Raw genomic sequence first — 21,496 nt, 5'->3', positions numbered from 1 at the left:
GCCTACTGAAGGTGTCGACACTGTACATGGTGACTGGTCCAGCCTTGAGTCAGAAGAAAAAAAGGGTTGCTGCTCCCCAAAACATGGAGCTCACATCCCTGCAGCTGCTGGTGGGGAAAATCAGGACTAGAGGAAGAATGGGGGTGCTTGCACGCCGCACGATCTTCCAGAGCTGGGCAGGACTTTTGCTTGGAAGAGGTTATGGATCATGTAGGTCACTTAATAACAGAAACTTGCCAAAGTGGCTTTTTTTTTTTTTTTTTTTTGGAAGCTCATCTTCTCAAAATCTGTTCAGTCTTCGGTAGAGCCTCATGCCAAAGCCATTGCCAGAGTTAAGACCTCCTCTTTCCTCTTCTAGAAGTGACCTCCTGGGAGCTTTCACCAGCAGATAGTGCAGGGCTGGTGCTGAGCTCCTGCAGAAGCTGTTGTCTTCGATGTGTTGGCTTCATGTTTTCCCTTTCATCATTTTTGGGGTACAGAGTGACTGTCTAGGAACCTCCATGTGTGTATGAAAGCTGTTGGGGCTTGGCGACAGCTATCATGTGCAGATTTCAGTTAGAAGTTTGCAAGGTGACAGCTTGGCTTGTGGTAGTTGAGTGTTTCATATCCTGAATAATACTTGGACTTTCGGTGCCCTTCTTGGTTTTAGGACCTGACACTTGATACTCTGGTTGCTTTAAAAAAAAAAAAAAATTAAAAATAAAAAGTGACTGAGTGTGTGCATGCATTCAGTGCTTTTTTGGGAAGTGTAAGTTTGACACTGTGTTTTCATGTGACACCTGTGTTTAATTCTGCATTGCTCATTGGCAGGAGCACCATGGGCTTAGTGCCTAGTATGAGAGTGTTTCCTTTGGTCTCTGAATAAAAGAGCAGTGTCAGCAAGAGTGGAAGTTTCATCCAGGGGGTTTTAGGGTGAAACATGGCGATAAGGGGTCTAGCAGAAAGGGAGCGCAGTGTGTGTTGAGAAGAGAAACAGCAGATACTCAAAGTATGATACTCAGAATATGATAGAGCAGATACTCAGAATGGGCAGAGTATCTTCTGGAGATGATCTGCAGCTAGAAAACAGGCAGCCACTTGAGGCGAGGTCAGTGGTGCAGAGTCGGCCCTCTCTTCAGGCCAGGCAGCTGGAGAATCATCTTCTCCAAAGGACCTGTAAGATGATGAAGAACGTGTTGGAGCATGTGGTCCCCATCAGAGATGGGAAGGCTAGGACTGGGCTGCACCTGGATCAGGGTTGGATTTGCTGGGTGGGCTCTGAGGGGCCTCTGTCCCAAATCACCCCCTGCTGCCTCTTGTTGGGAGTGAGCCTGTTATTCTACTGAAAACCCTTCCGAAACAAGGAGGGGAGAAACAATCTGGGAAAGCAAATATTTTCTGATAACGGTGAGCAACAGTGCAAGCTTTTGTTTTCTGTCAATGGAAGGAAGTGGAAGAAACGTAATAGCTTTAGCGCAGCCCAGGTTTACTGCTGCAAAAGAGATTTAGTGCTTACCCTCCTGTAGAAGCATAGAATTGTTAGAGTTGGAAGGGACCTTAAAGGTCATCTAGTTCCAGCCCCTCTGCCATGGGAAGGGACACTTTTTACTAGACCAGACTGCTCAGAGCCCCATCCAACCTGGCTTTGAGCACTTTGAGGGAAGGAGCATCCACAACTTCCTTGGGCAACCTGTTCCAGTGTCTCACCACCCTCACAGTAAAGAATTTCTTCCTAATAACTAATCTAAATCTGCCCTCTTTCAGTTTAAAACTGTTACCCCTCTTCTATCACTACACTCTCTCATAAAGAGTCCCTCCCCATCTTTCCTGTTGGGCCCCCTTTAGGTACTGGAAGGCTGCTATAAGGTCTCCCTGGAGCCTTCTCTTCTCCAGGCTGAAAAACCCCAACTCTCTCAGGCTGTATTTGTAGGAGAGGTGCTCCAGCACTCTGGATCATCTTCATGGCCCTCCTCTGGACTCACTCAAACAGGTCCACGTCCTTCCTATGTTGGCAGCCCCAGAGCTGGACACACAGTACTCCGGGTGGGGTCTCAGGAGAGCAGAGTAAAGGGGGAGAATCACACCTTGACCTGCTGGCCACATTTCTTTTGACACATCCCAAGATGCAGTTGGCTTTCTGGGCTGCGAGTGAACGTTGCCAGCTCATGTTGAGCTTATCCACCAATACCCCCGAGTCCTCCTCAGGGCTGTTCTCAATCCATTCTCCACCCAGCCTGTATTTGTGCTTGGGATTGCTGTGACCCAGGTGCAGGACCTTGCACTTGGCCTTGCTGATCTTCACATGGGGTTCACGTGGGCCCAACTCTCAAGCCTGTCTGGGTCCCTCTGGATGGCAGCCCTTCCCTCCAGCATGTTGACCGCACCACACAGCTTGGTGTCACTGGCAAACTTGCTGAGGGTGCACTCAATCCCACTGTCCATGTCTCCGACAAAGATGTTAAACAGCACAAGTCCCAGTACCAACCCCTGTGGAACGCCACTCGTCACAGGTCACTACTTTGATGCTGAGCCATTGACTGCAGCTCTTTGAGTGTAGCCATCCAGCCAGTTCCGTATTCACCGAGTGGTCCATCCCTCAAACCCACAGACTAGGATGTTGTATGGGACAGTGTCAAATGCTTTGCACAAGTCCAGGTAGATTATTTCAGTGTCTCTCTCCTTATTCACCAATACTGTAAGCCCATTGTAGAAGGACACCAAGTTTGTCAGGCATGATTTGCCCTTAAGTGAAGCCATGTTGGCTGTCACCAGTCACCTTCTTATTTTCCGTTTCCGTGTACTTTAGCGTAGTTCCAGGAGGATCTGTGCCATGATCTTGCCAGGCACCAAGATGAGACTGACCAGCCTGTAGTTCCCCGGGTCTTCCCTTTTTACCTTTTTAAAAATGGGAGTTACGTTTCGCCTGAATTTCTGGTTCACAGTGGTTTGAGGTGGTGTAGGGATCCTGGGGGCTCAGCCTTGCTGCCACAGATTGGGGGAAAAATGCTGCTGTTGTGGTAAAGCCCATGAGACAGCAGCATGGTGACACGAGCAGACCCTTGGAGGCCAGTGTTTAGCTCATTAGGAAATACCCCAAGTGTTGAGGGTGTGCTTGCAAGGAAAAAAAAAACGTTGTTGGGGGCTTTGGGGTGAACGTGGGGCTGGTGGAAGTGAGAGGAAGACTCATTTTATCCCCCAAGCATACGTGCAAAGGCGCCAGCTGTTGCCACCCACCCTGTTTACACCAGGGACTGGAGTGACTTTGTTCTGGGACTGGGGGACTCCCCGCTGCAGTGATGGGGAGATGCGTTCCACACGTGCATGGGGTTGTGATTGGCAGCGTGGGCTTGGACCGCGCTGTGAGGACCACTGGTTTGGCAGCTGTTAATGGCCGGGAGCTGACACTGCTTGGTGCTGGTGACTACCTGGGGTGGCACCTCACCAGCTGCCAGTGGCCAGGAGATTTGTGTCCTCTTCCACACTTAATGGAAGTGTCCACTGTGCCCAGTGTCCAGCACCAACCTGCCCGGCTGTGCTGCCACCGCTCCCCTGAGCATCATTTCATTGCACTTATATCTAAAGTACAGAAACTGTTATTGCAATAATATGCCTTCCTCCCAACTATCAGTACCGTTTCATTTTCCCTGGCTGGGAAGTTGTGTGTCTGTCTTTCAACCCCAGTAGTCTCAATGCATCCATTTTTAGTGCCAGGCTTAGTTTTAGGTTGACCATGGTAAAGTGGTAACAGCCAAATACATTGATGTATTTGTACAAATACAAGATGTATTTTGAAGCCCTAACAAAATGACACAGATGTTGATTTCAACACTATTAAAAAAAGAAACAAACAAACAAACAAGAACCCTTGAGTTATTTTTAAATTGGCTCCTAAGCTCGCAATCTGCTTTTAACAGTGTGTCCTACACAACCATTGCCATTTCATAAGCTGGAGCATTACGTCTGCCTTAAATCTTCACCTCTGGCTGGATTTTATAAACATGTTTTCCATGAAGGAAAGAGGGGGGGACTTCTTGTGTGAACAGTTTCCTCAAAGGGAACACATTAAATTTTTTTGTTTATATAAAATGTTGCTTTTGCACAAAGAAATAGCAAAAATTCCTGTGACTGTTCAGTTGGGGTAATTTTAGGAGTTATCAACAAGCAAAAAGGGAGGGAAAGGTTATGTCATAATTTAAAAAAGATTGCTTTCATACTCCTTAAAAATACTGTGTATCCTAATGCTGTCCTGCATATGGTTCAAGGCTGTAAAAGACCTTTGGGAGACATTTTCTCAGTACTTTCCAATGTTGGATCAAATACTACTTGCTTCCCTGAAGTTTTTTATTACTGGACATGCTTGTGCAGGGCTATGGAAGAAGAAAAGACGTTAACAATGGCTGACCCATTTGCGTCCGAAGATGCAGTTTGAAGGTAATACAAGTCTAAGGTACTGCCAGCAAAATGGTCAGGGAGTGTCCTCTGCAGAGGCTGCCAAATACAAAAAATTTTCTGCATGGGGATCTGTATTTGGAGGTGGTGTGAGCTGAGTAAACTCATTAAAGTGGTTGAAGGAATGAGGGTGGTTCTTGGAGAACCTCATTTAAAATATGCATTTTCCTAGGGGGTGGGCATTAGTCGGGGTCTGGGTCAGGGTAATGGCTGGAGCTGCCTCCCCTCCTAAAAATGGGGTGCAGCCAGGGGCTCTGGCAAGCCGTGCAAGACCCACACGGTCAGCGTAGGTCTCACTTTAACTCAACTTATATATCTATAACTTACAAATCATTCACCTCAATGATTATTTCGAGCAAGTTTTCCACAGACAAGCTACACCTTGTTGTTAGTGGATTTTTAACTTCCTATGCGTTTATTTCATCGGGTGTCCCAGTGACTTTACGTAATGGTACATTTGTTATTTCCTTATTTGTGTTTTAAAAAAGATGCCGCCCCTCTGTGCCAAGGAGAGCACAGGCTGCTGGCAGCAGGATAGTTTATTTTTGCATCCTTGTTCCTTAGGTTCTGGCTAGTGACCATTGGTAGCTCCACAGTGCCCAGGGTGATATCCTAGGTATCAGCCAGGACGTGTCTTCACCCCACTGCTTCAGGCACGTGTTAGGTGTGGGTGGCCTCTAGCTGGCGGCTTGGCAGGAAAAATTTTAAATAGCGGAAGGAGATGCAACAAGAGCTTTTAGCTTACCCAAAATTGCCATGTGTATCTGGAGGCAAGAATGACACCATGGGGATGGTAAAAAGGGAAGAGTAGCATGTCCTGTGGTGTCACTACATGGACTGAAAAGAATAAAATACAGTATTTTGAGAGGAATGCGTGTCTAAGTGGAGAATGACCCTGTTGTAGCTTCCTTTAGTTTATGGTTAAAGAAATGTAAACTGCTCTTCCAGTCTTAAGCAAACAGAAGAAGCCAGTTCCTAAGCTCTGTGTTTATATAGTTCCTTTCCATGTCAGTGCATCACCCTCAAAAAAGGGGATTTTCCAACCCCCGCCCCAGGTTTTCTGGCCTTTTTATAAATGCTGGAATGGAGGAAGGAGGGAATGCGGAGAGAAATTAGTTGTCTATTCCCAAAGCAGCACATGGGACTTTTGGATTCTTCAGTTCACTTTTCTGTTATTTAAATGAGAACTCATTTAAATAATGATGTTTAAAAAAAAAAATAAAGTATGCATCTTGGGATTTTTATGTGGGTTTTTTTTAGTTTGGTTTTTTTTGTCTGGAGAAGATGAGTTCCTGCCAAAAAGAGCTTAAAAGAAATGTTGGGATAGTCCTTTGTTCGCTGTGAGGTCTAAAAATAGAAGCCGAAGAATTGCCTGTAGACTCACTGCTCTGCTCAGAGGGTTTAGCTCATGTCTAAAGCCGCGTCTTCTGACATTGCAGCAGCTGAGCTTTGCAGAACCAGCAAGGCTGGGCTTACCAAGCATAAACAGGGAGGAGAGCACATCTCTTTATCAGCCCTGTCTCCATCCTTGGGCACAGGATGAGACCTTAACCTGAGTGCCAAGGCCAGTGCAAAGTATTGCGTGTGAAAACGAGAGCAAGATGTAAGTGGTGGGAGCACAGGAAGGATGGTGGGGAGAGAGTTGAGGTTTTATTTACTGGCAGCTTGGCCGTGTACACGGGTAATGCTGAGGGGGGTGGCATGTAAATGCAGCCTTACATAGTGTTTTAGTTATTTCTATAGCTAAAAGACTCGGTCAATGTATTTGGAGTTCATGGCATTGCCATAGTCTAGTGGCAGAGTATTATCATCAATGTGACCATGGCTTGCCATCACACTTTAAAAGCTCGGTGCAAATGGAGAGACCAGAGGGAAATGTGTGTAATCTGTGTTATAACACGTGTAAGCCCCATTATGAGCTTCTCAGTGATAATGTATATGTAATGTAACCCGTGTTACCGGTTGCTTGATGATAAAGGTGGCCACCTCTGAAAGGGTGTGAAGCCTTCTGCACTTTGGGGTCTCCGAGTTGTTGTGGCCGGGTGCTGGAGGGATGACAGCAGGGAAAGTCCATTCACGTGTACTTGTGAGGGGGATCAGAGGAGAGGTGATGTTATTAAAGTGTCTGCTCATGACGAAAGGAGCTGTGCTTCCTTTCCCGGACATCAGCGTGCACTTCCCCCTCCCGGTGCTGGCCATCTTCCAACAGAAGCGTCACTCTTTGGGGTGATGTCTCAATTTCACATTGTGAAACCAGTGCGTGGCTTCTCTGGGTTGCTTAAGGTGAGAATTAAAAGCTTGTTTCAAAAAAAATGGTAGCGGTATGTTGGGCTCTGGTGTCCTCTGCACTGTGTTAGCCACTGTTTGGGTGTGCTGGGAAGGAACTCCAGGTCCTGGAAGGAGGCTGAGCTGGTGCTGTTGGTGCCACCCCTTCCATCCTGCGAGTCAGTGATGTTGTGTTACTGGTCTTAAGCTGACCAAAGTCACATTTGCTGCTTCTCCCTTTCCTCCCAGCTTTTCCTGGGGGAACAGCCTGGAACCCCCATTGCATCCCTTCTTGGTGGCAGTATGCTTTTAGATCGGCTGAAGCTGTGTGTAATACAGTGCTTATGGCTTGGGCAGGGGGCATATTCTGCCTGCTGAGTTTCTGATAGCATATGTCTGCTGGTACAAAGGTATGAGGGATTCTGAGATATGTATGGGAAGCCCCTCCATCCCCCAGCACTCAACCAGGCCAGAAAATGGGCTAAAACATAGTCCCCTGCGGCAAACGGGATGCTGGGTCGTGTCTGAGCTGAACATCCCTGGACAAACACCCCGGACAAGATGATGTTGTGCAGCTGGAGGTGCACAGGCTGATTTTCCAGTGCCTGGCATGTACGGTCAGATAGTTGTAACACTCCTGCTCAGCTCCAGACAAAATCCCTATAACAAGTCCTCTGTGTTAGCGCAAGTTCGTGCTGGGCTGGGCTGATGCTGTGAGCTGGGTGGGGAGGAAAATCATCTTGAAAAACCCACCAAATCAACAAAATCTGAGCATGACCCACACCAAGGATCATCTTGCAGTGCTGATGACCGCAGTTTGCTTTCTGCCATTGGGTGCCCTCCCTTTCCAGCCTTTTCCTTCCCTACCAGGCTGAGATGCTGCCTCGCTGCCCACTCCAATGGGACCTGTGTGCAGAGACCCCCTGTGCTGGTAATGGATGCTGGCTCCACCATGCCAGAACTGGAAAACTTACCAACTTCTCATTTCCTTTGCAGTGAGCCCAGGAGAAGAGATTGCCTCCTGCCTTGCCTGTTCTCCCAGCTGCTCCCGGTGGGCTCTCCGGTGCCGGAGGAGTGGAGAGGAGAGCTGGGGCTGCTTGAGTGAGATCACAGGGCATTTGACCAGTGGGGCTGCGGCGGCTGGGGGTCCTCGCCACCCTGCGGCAGAGACAGCCAGCTCCTGCCACGTAGATGCCCGCAGGGGAGAGGACAACTCCAGCTGAACTGATGCATCTCGACACCTGATACCAGGCTCAGGTAAGGACACATTGCTTGGAGCCAGGTTGCATTTCCACACTCCCTTTTCCAAACTCAGAAACCAGCTCCAGAGCAGGTGAGAATCACCCCAAGAGCTGTCGTGTGCTGTGGGTACAGGCGCTGATAAATGGGCAGGATCTTGTCTGTGATGATGCTGGATTCTCTGACTTGTTGGGACATGCTGGTGGCATCAAAGTGAGTTGCAGCTGAGGTTCTCACTTGGGTGTTGCCAGTGCCTCTGCCAAGGGAGGTGAGCATGGTTTTATCCAGCATCCAGTGCAGTTTCAAATACAATGCAAGTTTACTGGGACAGGAGCTCATTTGAATGTAACACATATGCGACATATGAAGTGATCTATGGGCAGTCCTTTTCAAAGACTCCCAGACAGTTAAAACATAAACTTCCTTGCAATTCAGCTTGCTTTGTGCTCCGTACACTCTTAAAAGAAAAACAAAACTTGCTTGTGTGCTCTTGAGTTTTTGTTGTAGTCAAGGAAATAAACATGCAAACAGGATCTCCTGTATCTTGGCTCATCCTGCTTGATAGTAATTTCATTCCTGAAGTCATAATTCACTTTACCAGTGCAAGTCCGATTTCCTTTTCGGTAGCAGGGTTGGAAGCAAGTGCCAGATTTGGGCTAAGACTGGTGATGTGCCATCCGGTGACGTCTTGTTTTGAAGCTGATGCCTGGCCAGGGTGTTTGCAGTCTGGGTTTGTTACTGAGAGAGGAGCTGCAGATGCCCTCGATGCACGCAGATCGAGTGTGTTGTCCGTTTTGGGGGTTGCGATTGGGGTTTCTAGTAAAAAGCACTGCAGCAGCTGTGATGCCGGAGGTGGGGACGCTGGCCTGTCCCGTAGCAAGACCCGAGGAGCAGCATGACTTCCGCGTGGGGAGCTGGGGTCTGGCGAAGCAGAAGCTCTGCCGGCAGCTCGCGGCCGTCACTTCCTCCTGTGGCTCGTCACCTCCCGGGCACGCAGCCCGGCAGCAGCCCGCTGCTCCTCCTGGATGCCTGGGGAGGCTTTGAGGTTTCCACGGGCCATGGCGATGCCGTCGAAGCAGACCCAAAGCCGTGCTGGTTCTGGCTGTGTTTGGTAGGTATGTGCGGTGGTGTGACCCCGCGGCTTTGCTTTGAGGGGCTCTAAGCGTGGGGGAGAAGAGCCCTCTGATGACAGCTCCCCTTGGCTCACAGCTCTGGCTGTGCCCCCCGAATTATACCAGGCAACCAGGAATGGGGATTTTGCTGCCAGCTGGTAGCCTGTGTGGTTGGAAGGATGTCAAGGGGCCTGTTTCATGCACTTCTTCAACTTCCAGCAGCTTGCTTTGGCCGCAGTGTAAGCGGCCCGTGGCACGGCTTGGTGTGGCCAGGTTTGCTCCAGGGTGTGCAAGGGCACAAGCCACGGTTACGGCTGGTCGTAGCTTTACAGGGGAGAGCAGTGCTTTGCTGGCAAGTGGTGCAGGCTGCAGGGACACCTCCTGCGGGGGTCTGCACCTCTGCAGGTGGGGTACGAGCATTTCCACCTGCATACGTGCATAAGCATTTCCTTTAGGCCTGTTCCCTTAAAGGAAAGATTGCAGGCCTATACAATAGACAGCTAAAGATATAAATAAAGATATAAAACACTGTTAAAATGTGCTTTTAAAATAGCACGTGAAACAGGAACAGCGACTTGCTGGGTTTCGGCAGTGGTGGATGTGGTTGTAGTAAGTACGTACCTTTTTGACTTTATTCCACAGCAGTAGTTTCAGTCTGATACAGGCCACCATGGCGTTTAAGCACGTTGTGACAAAATTTGCCCTTTTTTTTTTTCTTTTTTTTTTTTGCTCCTAACAGCAGTCTCTTTTAGTTGGGCACGTCCAGGACTCCAGCACACCTGCACCCTAAGTCATTTCTCCTTTTTCAATGACCTGCTGCTTGCAATAGCATGCAGCAAAAAAAAAAAAAAAATCATATACATTTCCATGGGCTTGGGTGCAGCTGGAGAGGAGAAACGTACAGTGCTGTGAGAGGTTACTGAAGCAAGAATGCAAATTTTGCAGGTTTTGCCCTAGAGATGGAGCATGCTGAGGAGTGAGGAGGGATGCAGGAGGTTGAGATGACTCTGGTCAGAGGGAGGTAGCTGTTAAGGTTTTGTAACTGGACTGTATTTGGCTGTGTTCCTGCTTCATGCTTGCCTTTAATTTGCTTTGACTGGTGGATGCAGCGGGAACAGAGAAATAACCAAAACTGTCTGTAATCTCAAGTGGCTTGAGTAGATACTTTTCTACAGTATAAAATATTTAAAAATTGCATTCCAGAATATCCCCAGATCTAGCCCAAGGTTGAGAACACAATGCTATGCTGTACTTCCTAAAAAGAGGAGATTTTACTGATATTTTCATTTTCAAAAGCCCTTCTGCCAAGTGACACTGGATCTACAGTTCTCCTCACAGCAAAATGGTGAAGGTGAGCAGTAAAGTCTGATGCTAGTGCAGCCTGACAGTATAAAACCTGTGTAAAAGCATGTAAAACTTCTGTACTTTCCTTGTAAGTACAAGGAAAGGGCTTGAAGAGACTGAAAATTGAGCAGATGGGTTGTTTGGTAGCATCACCACATCTGCTCTGTTCAAAGGCTGGGAAACTGCTTTCTGGCCAAGGTCCCAACAGCAAAACCACTTTGTGAGGAGAGTTTGGAGGAGTCAGGTCTGGAATCAGGGTTGCAGTGAATTTCTGTGAGGGCATCTCAAGGCATGCTGATCTGCACCCACCTGAACCATCTGCAGGGACCATCAGCTGAGCCTTTGATGTCTCAGCTCCAGTCCTTTGACTGCATCCATTTGCATTTTTGATGGGTTAAGTTCCATGTGTGGCTCTCGCATCCTGGTCAAGTTTAATGGAAGTTTGTCCCTGTTTCATATAAATGGAGCACTGGGGAGAGGAGGACCTGGCGGTGAGCAGAGGGCTGCAGATGTGGCCTTGGGAAGTAACCTCTGTGGAAAGAGCTGGCAGTGGCTGTGTCTTCTGCAAGTACTGGCACAGAAGGAGCGAACCGGGCAGGGTGTTTGCTAATGGGTTTATAAGCTGGAAACATGATGTTGTGGTCGGGGACAGCAGGGGACATGTCTCTGTGTGTGTCCCCTGGTCCATGGCAGGAGCTGCAGTGCCACTGGGCTGTGGGAAATGCTCGGTTCCTCTTCTGGGCAGTGAGCAGGGTTGCAACATGCAGGTTGGGTGACTGGTGGCCAGAGGTTCCCATGCTCCTGGCCATGCTGGTCCTGGTGGGTACCACTCCACGCAGGGTGGAAGAAGCTCAGCAGATCTTACCGCAAAAATACAGGACTTTGGGGGGAGGGTTATAACAGTCAATCTGATTTATGGATAACAATTTTTGCACCGAGTCTTGGATTTTTGATGCAGACACCTTCTTTCTGCTGCCAATACTTGAGATCCAGCTGGTGAATTAATTTCAAGAAAGTTATTCTCATCCAAACCTTGGATATTTTATTTCAAGTTTGCTAATGGGTAGACAGCATTCAATCTGGGAAGGCAGTAACATGCATTTTCATTAAGCATCTTTAGGCTTGCTGTTGCTAGGATTAACTTTTACTTCCTTAAATTGTAAACTGGAAGCTGCAAATTTTAATGTGAGATGACAGATTGTGGATTTTTCAACTCATTCTTTTTCAAAGGAACTAGTTGGTAACTTTGTTTCCCAGTTGAATTTAAGTGTGCCTGGCTTTGGGTTTCTATTGCTTATATCCTAGTAAATTCATCTAATACCATTCTCACATTTTTCACATTTTCTTACCATTCCTGTTTATAGCTATTTTGTGTGTTTATCATGGAAAATAGGCCCTGTTTGTTGGGAAAATACAGTACTCACAGGAAGAAATTGGGTGGCAGGCTTGAGAAAGTCCTTTTAACCATGTATTAAAATAAAAACCACTTGAGTCTTATATAGGTGTGTGGAGAAGTGTGGCAGGTACAGGCTCTGCCTGTTTATAGGTAGCCTCTTTATATCAGGGCGGAATGATGTGTTTCGTCAAACTCTCCGGAAAACAAATGTCTCAGTAGTTTTCATGTACACAAGGTGTCATTTCTCTCAAAACAAATGCTTTAACTTCATGGTGTCAAACTACTCTGGACTTCAAGTATGCGCAGAATTAAATAATAAAAATACCATATTTGATATCTGTGTTTAACATAGGCTGTTATAGAGCTAGGCTATATTCTGTTCTCTTTCCAGAGTACTTCGAAAATCACCTGGTCGAGCACAGCATCGCCTTCCTACTCCAAAAAGCATCAGTGTTGTGTTCAGAGGCTGAGGCTGGTGCAGCCACTTGCCATCCCCATTCCTCTTACTGCCATCAACCATTTTCTCTGCTTTCAAGTCTTTTCCTAAATTTGGACTTTTGCGCTGTTGCAGTAGAAAGAGAAAACAAATGTGCGCATTCCAGGCATGAGGTGCAAAACGTGCTCCTTTGCACCAGTCTGGAGTTTCTGGCTGCAGAGAGGCTTTCACAGAGACGGATGCCAAAATATATGTGGTCTCCCCATTGTCTTCTGCTGTGTAAGCCCTCCCATGTTACCGAATCGCTCTTCCTCTGGTTATTCTATTACAGAGTGTGGTCAGAGACGTTCAGAATAACTTCCACTTCATAAATGTCTTGAAAAATTGCCCATTTAATTTGACATACAGTTTATTTTTTCCCTCCAGTCTGCAGAATATTTTTATTTTTAGCAGCATATAAAGGACCTCATTTGAATTCTTTGGCCCCATAACAAGAAAAAAACAACGTCAGAAGTGGGGGAGTGAATTTGCCTTTCAGTTAAACTTCACAGATGAAGGATGTGAGAAGGAGAAGATGCAGATATATTAGGTGACACTGTGAGACACTTACACCTTGCTACTTTGAAAAATGAAGCTGTGATTAACACGTAATGGGTAAAATTCATGGCAACATTTGAAGTAAGAGCTGCAGCTTGGAAAAATAGGAGAACAAAGCACACTTTAAAATTTCTACCCTTGCTCTCTGTCTTGATTGTGGAGTCAATAATGTGGAAAGATACACCCATTTCTGCCATCAATTTGAAGAGTTTGCCTTTTTCCGGTGTCTGTACAGATGAGTGTAAAGCAGTGAAATGCTTGTGCTATTGGCTGATAACGTGTCACGGAAGAGTTGCCCTGGTGGCCCAGATTATTGTGTGTGGTTTAATATTTCTATTACACTGCTGGCAATGACTCTGATGGCCGCGAGCGGGTTGCATTAAGGAGTTAGTAAGATGAGACAAATAATTGCTTATGGATGTCTGAAGGTGCAGAGAAGTGGACTGAGCATCGGAGAGCGCTGATGCTTTTACGCATCATATCTCCCCTAATTGTGTTTTTTTTTGTTGGGTTTTTTTTTTTTTTCACTCCAGGAAAAATGACATTCTTCAGATCATCCCAAGTGCAATGCCTTTGGCTGCTCTGGCTCGTCCGGTGCCAAGCGCTGCTGCAGCCAGCTGCACGGTGGCTCACCGAGGTGCAGCCTCCGCCAGAAGCGTGTCCTACAACAGAACCCTTCAGGTTCTTCCTAAAGGGAGGTCAGGATGGCTCCTGGTGTGTTAGTGAGCTGCATGGGCAGCTTGGGGTAAATTTGTTCTTGAGCAGCTATTGCACAGTGTTTCATCTGTGGGTAGCAATGTTCCACTTCCCTGCAAGGAGGTGGTCACCAGCGCTTTGGGAAAGGGCCAGAGCACAGCAACACAGGGCTTACTTTCCAGCTTTAGATGCAGCATGGGAGTCAACCTGTTCTTTTTTTATTTTCAAAAGGCTTTTCAAAATTTTGTAATTTCTTGTGGGAGGCTTTCAAGTCTGTTCTGCTAGGGCAATCCCAGATGCTCCAGGGAGCTCCTTTCAAGCCCTACAGGAAACTTCTGGACTTTATTATTGAAGTTGTTTAGCTTTCAGATGTTCTGGATAAATCACTGGATCATTTGTAATGTGACAGTGGGGAAACTATTTTAAGGCTGTGGTGGCTCTTAGCAGTTTTTCCCCAACCCTGCTGAACCATTTTACAGCAGGCAAAATAGCCAAAACCTCCTTAGAGCAGGCAAAATGCAGTCTGACTCTGTAGCAAGCTATTCTAAGAGGTTTAAGTGTTCAAAAACATTTCCAAATGCTAAGACATTTGTAACTGTGGACTAAAATTATTTTACCTTGCTGTTCTTGAAATGCAAGACCTGTGGCAGGTCAGCAGGACCAAAGGACAGAGCCATGTAGGTGATAACACACCATGACTTCCCAGTGCTTATCCTATCTATCCTATCCGAGTAGCTTTATAATTTATAGCAGAAGTGTGGGAAAAATGTAAAACTATTTTAAAAGCTTTAAAAAAAATGAAAAGAGATACAAATAAATAAAAGAGATGTTTAAAAAATTAAAGAAACCAACCAAGCACTGGGGAAGGGGAGCAAGGGGAGCTCTTGGGCTGGCTGGAGTTTGTCCATTTACAGAGCACTTGGGAATGTGGTCAGTGGACTCAAGATGAGGCCATCCCTGTTGGCTGCCTGTCCCTACTGCCATCCTCCATGCCCAGGGACTGCTGCAGCCAGGACTGCACTGCAGCACCATTGCTCCTGTAGCCCGAAGGTATGGGTGATGTGGCTTGTGGTAGCCTGGCTTTAGGTGCTACCATAGCCATTGTGCTGTCTGAGTTGGGCTGGTCACAGTTCCATAGAGTTTCAGAGGAGGAGGACTTGGTAGACCTGCCCTCTGCCCTCTTCTTTGCAGCCACCCCTGGAGACTGTGGTTCCCTGGGGATTTTATCTGCTCATGTTTTTTCCTAAGTGTGTTAGAACAACCTTTTCTTTTGGTGAACAGTGAGAAACTAGTTATGGCTTGACAGGGAGGATGCTCCTTTGAGCTTGTACAAGCCAACACTCAAGTCATGTTTGACTTGGGAAGTTACCTTGCTCGTATGTGTGTGTATGCGATGAAGCAGAGCAGTGGGCACAGACCTCAGGTAGCCAGACTGGGTCTTGTTTAGACCAAGACTGGTCCATCTCAGAGTAGATAGGGACTCTACAGTCACCTTGCTGCTGTGTTGTTTTCCTTTTGGGGGTGTGTATAGAAGGTAATTATCTAATTTACTTGTTGCATGCACACTTCAGTAGGCAAAAACTTCTTTTAGTTTCTCCTTTGATGTTAAATCTGCCTTTGGATGCTCCAACAGAGCATCTCATGGCGCTGTCATCCACATGAACGTTACGCTGTGCAGCTCCCAGCTGGCACGTGACCTGTGCAATGCAAGGGCTTTGTGGCTGCTGTGCCCGTCTCAATTTAAAAACACCATGTCTTTCCTACAGGCACGTGTGTGCCTAAGAACAAAGGCATGATGTCTTGTCTTCCAGCAGACAAGACTCTCCCTTGCTCAAATTCAGTTGTGGCCCTGTGCAGAGAGCGGGGAGCTGGCAGTCCTGCTGTGTGCAGGCAAGCTCCATGCACACTTTGTACAGTGGCTTTTCAATATGAGCCTAATTTTAGCTAGGGGATATGACTGGAAGCTAAAGTTGTCAGCAAAGGTTTTTTCTATTAGCAGTTTCCTAAAATATTTTTCATGCTGTGTACGCATTTACTTATCTCCCTTTCCCTCTGTCTTTTATTTTTTGCCTTACAGCTTCTGACATGAAGAAGGATATAGAGTCTTTAATAGCCCAGGAAAAAGCGGAGATCGTTGCCAAGTATGAGAAGGTACCAACCTCGTGTTTCTCCCTGACATGCTGGCTAAGGCTGAAGCTATTTAGTTAACTAGGAATGGTTTGAATAAGAGCTTTTGCCTCTCTGCCAGGTATCACCCCAGTAACCCTTATGCCATCAGGCTTCATGCTGGCTCTCCCTACCTGCTTCTGCCTGTGCATCCCCTCTCACCACAGCCCCAGAGTTTCTCATCTATCTCATGTGTGCTCAGCACAGATACTAGAGCTGCAGTGCTCCCTTAACACCAGGATGGCATGTGCCCAACAGCACTGGTTTCTCTGACATACGGCCCTTCCCAGCCTGTAGCAGAGTCACACCAGGGATGCTGGATAGAATGAACTTGTGCTTTTCTTTCTCTTGCCTGCGCTGTATTTGTCTCTTTAGAGCAAGGTGTGGTTTCCTAGCTCTGTGCCTTCTAGCATGCGGGGAGGGAAGGATGCGGGATGCTGGCACTGGGGCATTCCCGGTGCTGATGCCGGCTCACTGGCGTCCTTTCTGCTTTCAGGGCAGGCAGGAAGGAGCTCAGATTGACCCATGGGAAGATGCCAATTTCACGCTGTATAAAGTTACAGACCGGTTTGGATTCCTGCAGTAAGTCCTTCTGCCCTCTCCTTTCCTCTCTGACCTGTGTGTCTGTGCGTGGCAGACCCAGCATCGATAAGCTGCTCTGTGACTTGGCTTGATCAATCCCAAACGCAGGAGGAGACTATATTTACTTCCTCCATCAACCACATGTGTTCATACCCTCTGATGCTTTGATCTGCTGCAAGGCAAGGCTCAGAAATGGCTTCCCATCATAAGGTGCAGGCTGGTGCCACTGCCTCCGTGGGGGCCCACAGTGAAATACGCATCCTAAACAAGGCACAGATGAATTAGACGCACACCCTGTGCCTGGGGAGAATGCTTAAAAGAAGTATTTTTATTCAAAATCTGAACAAGTATTTATAATAGTACGTGGTGTATGCACAAGAGGGGTTTGAAGCAATTGCTGTCCAGAGATTTCCCCCTCCTGCTGCCTTTTAATTGCCTTTTAACGTATGTATTGAAGAGGAGCTTTATCCCCACAATTTCCAGCTATGTCCAATGTCCAGTGCTACATTACCCCCAGTAGCTCCTGTAGGGTAGTGGGCTTTTGGCTGGTGCTTCCTCTGCATCTTCCTTGTCGGGGACAGCTGTAGGAAAGGCACAAAGCCCCTGAGCGTATCTTCTCAGGTGCCTGAGCTGGTCCCGGAGCTGCAGCACCCCAAGCTCCTCCACATCCTCTCTTGCCTATAAAGTAATTGGTGACCCCTTGCTTTTCAGTGAGCAGGAGCTGCCGACCCGCACGGCCTTGGAGGAGAAGGTGAGAGCTGCCAACTCTGTTGTCATGGGTATCAGATCCTCACCACACGGGCTGGGGAGGGGACGGTTTTTGAGGAAATGAATACGCAAGTGAGAGCAAAGCAAGCAGCCAGCACCCGCTGGTCACTGCTGCTCATGCAGAGGTGGGAACTCTGGGTGATGCAGAGCTGTTGGAGCTTTTATTTTGCTGGGTCAGGCACCTCCCCTCCTGCACTGAAATTGCACTTTTTAAAGCAATTTTGGGCTTTTCTCTCTGCTTTGGCACAGTGCTCAGCGGCTGTGGCTTGAAAAGCGGATTGCACATGTTGGGGAGAGTGGTGGAGGTTGTAGGTAACCATCATCTCCCCTGTGCTGGGAGCTTGTCCTCTGTTAGGATCCTGCTAACAGGGACTAAATAGCGTCTCATTTCTGCCAATCTGAGACAATTATATTATTTGAGGCTAGCTAAACATGCAAAGATTTTTGTTGTCAAGGAATACTCCTCTTGGAAGTGCTTTCTCTATGTTAAGCTTGTGTGTCTCATTTGTACTAATGCTGCTTTAATTACCATGGGTTGAAATTACTGGTGCCCATAAGCACCTGTGGATTATTCCAATCCCTGATGCAAAGTCTTTTCATGGAAGTTTAAACCTAAAGAGAACGAAGTTTTGTGTTTTCAGGAGGTCTCTTCGGACTTTTTTTTTTTTTTAATTTGTCTTGTCTTCTTGCATCAGCAAAAACAGCAGGAAATTGAACGTGTGGACAAGTGGCTAAAGATGCTGAAGAAATGGGGCAAATACAGAAACAGTGACAAGGTAAGGAGGAAAAAAAAGAGCATGTGTCCGGAGGGACGGGAATGGTGCATCCTTCCAATGGGTCAGGCTTTCAAAAAGTTGGTAGAGAAACTAGAGATCACCAGAAAATATTGCCTAATTCTATCTGTTAGATTTTAATATTTTAAATCTTTCCTTGAAATTGCTAGGGAAAAGTCCTGTTCTGACTAGCATAGTTTTAAAAACTGTTTCTTAAGTGCTGCTGGTGTGTTTGCACTTCTGCTTCTCTGTGCAAGGAGGAACACAGCAGGGATGTTCTTGTGCCCAGCTGGGTCCCTGCTCTGAGAGCAGGGGGTGGTGCATGCTGCAGGTTGTGTCTGTGATTCCACCACCTGGGAATGGCATGGGAGATGTGACTGATACAGTCCAGCTGATGTTCCTTGTAATTCTTCCTAGAGGGAGAATTATTTGTCTACAACATCACATAGATCGTGAATTTTGCTTCTAGCTGTGCCCGTGAGAAGCCCCTTAGGTATTAGGTTGTGTGCTCCCACCTGTGGAAATCAAGGATGGAGACACCAACCTTGTGTCTCGGATTTGGTGTTCAAAATAAACTCTGCACCAAATGTCACTGCAAAACTGAGTTGTTTTTAATAAATGATATTTATAATATGTTTCTATTACAAACCTCTTGAAACAAAAAACACTTGAACCTGATGACAGGACCCTTTATGGGTCATGGGGGGAGTATCACGCCTGACCTGCTCTGCTTACGATGCTGTGCAGGAGACAGCTGAAGCCCAGTGCACCCTGTCGCCCCGGCCTTGCAGCTGCCTTCTTTGGCAGGAGGAGCAGGGTGTTTGGCTGTATTGCTTCTAGCTCCTGCTGAGAGTCCTCAGGAGAAAACTGAGCTTGGTTAAAAGGTTGTACAGAGGATAGCTGCAGGGAAGGACATAGAGGAGATCATCCCCCTCACCTGGCCATCCAGAGTGATGTTAGGTTCACCCAGCCAAAGATCAGCTGTAGTTTCGCCCTTTTTTAAAAAAAACCAAACAACAAAATCTTATCTTCATGACAGCAGGGACAGGGTGGAGAAGGGTGTGGGTTTTTATGCTCCTCCTTTTCACTTCAGGGTAGTTCTAATTATTTTGTTCATCAGTGATGCTCCACGGGCAAAAACGGAGGCTCTCTTGTGGCTTTGGTTTTTCTAATTAGAAGTTAGCACTAATTGGTTAGTGGCCTTATGAGTAAAGTGCAAAATTCCAGCAGAGCACAGGGAATTCCTTCAGGTCCTGGATGATGTTTGGGATGGGTAATGAGTGTTTTTAGCATGCCTTGGCTTCCCTGGGTCAGCTGGTGGGGACAGATGGGATCCCAGGTGAGAGGTGTGTGCAGCAGTAGCAATTGCCATTAGTCTTTTTGATTTACCCTGATAATTAGCAGGTGTGTTAAGCTCGTTGCAGCCAACGTTGCTCAGGTCTGCTGGATGGTAAGGGGCTAGACCAGCAAGTGGGTTTTGAGCGTCTTTGGGTCAGAAAATCACAGAGCTCTTGTAATGGAATAAATGATGTTATTTATAACAACCCGTAAAGGGCTGATGACTCTTGGGCACAGACATGGCATTGTCCCTGTGCTGGGGGACTGGAAGTGGCCATCCCCCCTCCCAGCAAACAGAGAAGTAGCTCTTGGCCTCAAGCAGGGACAGAGCAGTCTGGTGACCCTGGGGAGTAGAAAGGAGCTTTGGTTTCAGTCCCATCCAGCCTAACACCCCGCTGCCCTGCGCCAGGGCAAGTGCAGGCAGGAAGGTCTGTGCCTCGGAGCAGCCACAGAGCATCAAGTGCAAAGACCCTGAGAGGCACAAAAAAAGTGCTTTAAAAAAAATAATAAAATTAGGTTGTGTCCTTCACCTGGGTGTGCAGCCCCATGCTCTTGTGTCAGAAGCGTGGAAGCTGCTCTGGGATTCCTGTTGCCATGGCTGGATGTAGCTCAGATGTTGCGTTTCAGGGACCTTATGCTGGGATCACAGTCATGCCCTTCAGATGGTTATGGTTTTTTTCTAGCTAAAGTAAATGTGGCAAGCCCTTGATCTGATTTTTCTAAAGCAGAGTGGGTTGGTTTTGTTCCCTCTCTGAGCACTCAGGCTGTCACATCTGCATTGCACATTTCCTTCAGGTTTGTTTTCGGCACTTCGCTGACGTGATGGAAGCCCAAGTGTCACAAGACAACAGCTCTGTGTTATTTTTATAAAGACTAGGATGTCATCTTTGAAAAAAACCTCTCGCTGAAGACAGCAGCCTTCCCTTTGATGTTCATTTTGACAGACTGTGCTTTATTAGAGGGGGAAAAAAATAATATCTTGTTGCAGGAACCCCAGGCAGTTTCACAGGGAAGCTGCCCTGACTTTGACTCTGCATGAGTGATGTAGAAACCCATCTTATTTTCCAGGCTGAGACTTTCTGGACTGCAGGGCCAACCTTTTGAGTCCTAGTTCATGTTCTGGAGCTGGCAGACAGCTGAATGTGTTGAGTGCTTGAAGGAGGGACTCTTGGCTTATGAAGCAGGCTGTCATGTTTTGCAGGATCTTAGTAGCTGATTGGGGCTTAGGTTGTTGTCTCAGCTTCTATGTTGTGAAACGTCAGCAGGAGGACAGCAGTTGTGTACCTGTCTGGGCTCTAAAGCAACCACCCGTCAGAGGGCGAGAAAACAGCTTTTTTCAGACCCTCAGCATGAGCCATCACCAGAGAGCAGCAGGGTTTGCTTTCTGTTTCCCCACCTGTGCCAGTGTGCATTCCTGCCTGCTGCGGGCTGCAGTCTGGGTGTTGTGGCTGTCACAGGTCATGGGAAATGAGGCTGAAAAAAACCCTCAAGGGGAGAGACTCTTGCAGTCTCTAGCCCAGCATGGCCCAGCGATGACTACAATCATTCCTGGCACAACCTGTTTCAGGATAAGCAACAAATAGCATTATCTTAATTAAAGTAATGCCTTGGGGTTCCTTGAGCTCATCACCACATCAGATCTGTCTCCATATCTGTTCTAGACATGCTTCATAGTGATCTGATTTAATTTCAGTAGCATCATCAACAAAAAGCAACACCAGCACAATTCTTTGCATTGAAGGGATTAGACTGATGCAGTGCTGCCTTTTCCTGGCTGTACTTCCACAAAGGGAGAGGGCACAGAAGTAAAGGAGTCCATGCAAGGACCACACTGCTTTGCAGAGCTAAGGTATGTCCAACCTGCAGAAGAGTGCTGCATTCTGTAATTCAGGGTTCAGCACAGGGAGGCTCAGGTGGTCTGTGTCTTCCTCACTGCTGTTTTAAACCCGAATTTAAATCCCAACCTGACTCTGCCGTGTAAGAGTATACACAGTTAAGGCAAGCACAGTTTTGCAGAGAAAAAAGAGGCTGTGCTGTGTGTGCTCCAGTAGCAGGATAATTTATTCATCATAGCCCTGCAACAAGTGGATTTCAGCCAGAATTATCAGTCTTAGGAAGAGGATGTGACCTCTGCATCATTTGCAAGCTGCTGCTTGTTGCTGGCTGTGTGGGACGGGACCTTTAGAGAGGGATGTCTTCGGCAAGAGATGTCTGTTTTTTAGGCAAAGCCTGTCTTTGTGCACGGGGGTAGCCTTGTCTCTGCTAAGGTCACGGGAGCGCAGGGCGCTTAATCCAGTGCATGCCAGCAAAGCGGTTTAGGATGAATCGGGGCTCTGTGTGGACTGACACGGACCCC

At 47.3% G+C, this 21,496-nt stretch overlaps 1 protein-coding gene across 1 annotated transcript in view; it reads left to right on the top strand.

Moving 5' to 3' along the window:
• The window catches only part of LOC106897191 (USP6 N-terminal-like protein), a 65,667-nt gene that overhangs the window by 25,666 nt on the left and 18,505 nt on the right, over positions 1-21,496 (top strand). The window contains exons 2-6 of the mRNA XM_014957672.1: positions 7,690-7,950; positions 15,591-15,664; positions 16,176-16,261; positions 16,973-17,012; positions 17,725-17,805. Of these exons, the coding sequence (XP_014813158.1) occupies positions 15,599-15,664; positions 16,176-16,261; positions 16,973-17,012; positions 17,725-17,805 (273 nt within the window). The 5' untranslated portion in view covers positions 7,690-7,950; positions 15,591-15,598. The remainder of the gene's footprint in view (positions 1-7,689; positions 7,951-15,590; positions 15,665-16,175; positions 16,262-16,972; positions 17,013-17,724; positions 17,806-21,496) is intronic.

Source organism: Calidris pugnax, unplaced genomic scaffold (assembly GCF_001431845.1).
Source record: "Calidris pugnax isolate Ruff unplaced genomic scaffold, ASM143184v1 scaffold211, whole genome shotgun sequence".
NCBI classification, from domain to species: Eukaryota; Metazoa; Chordata; class Aves; order Charadriiformes; family Scolopacidae; genus Calidris; species Calidris pugnax.
This window is presented reverse-complemented; position numbering and strand designations above follow the sequence as displayed.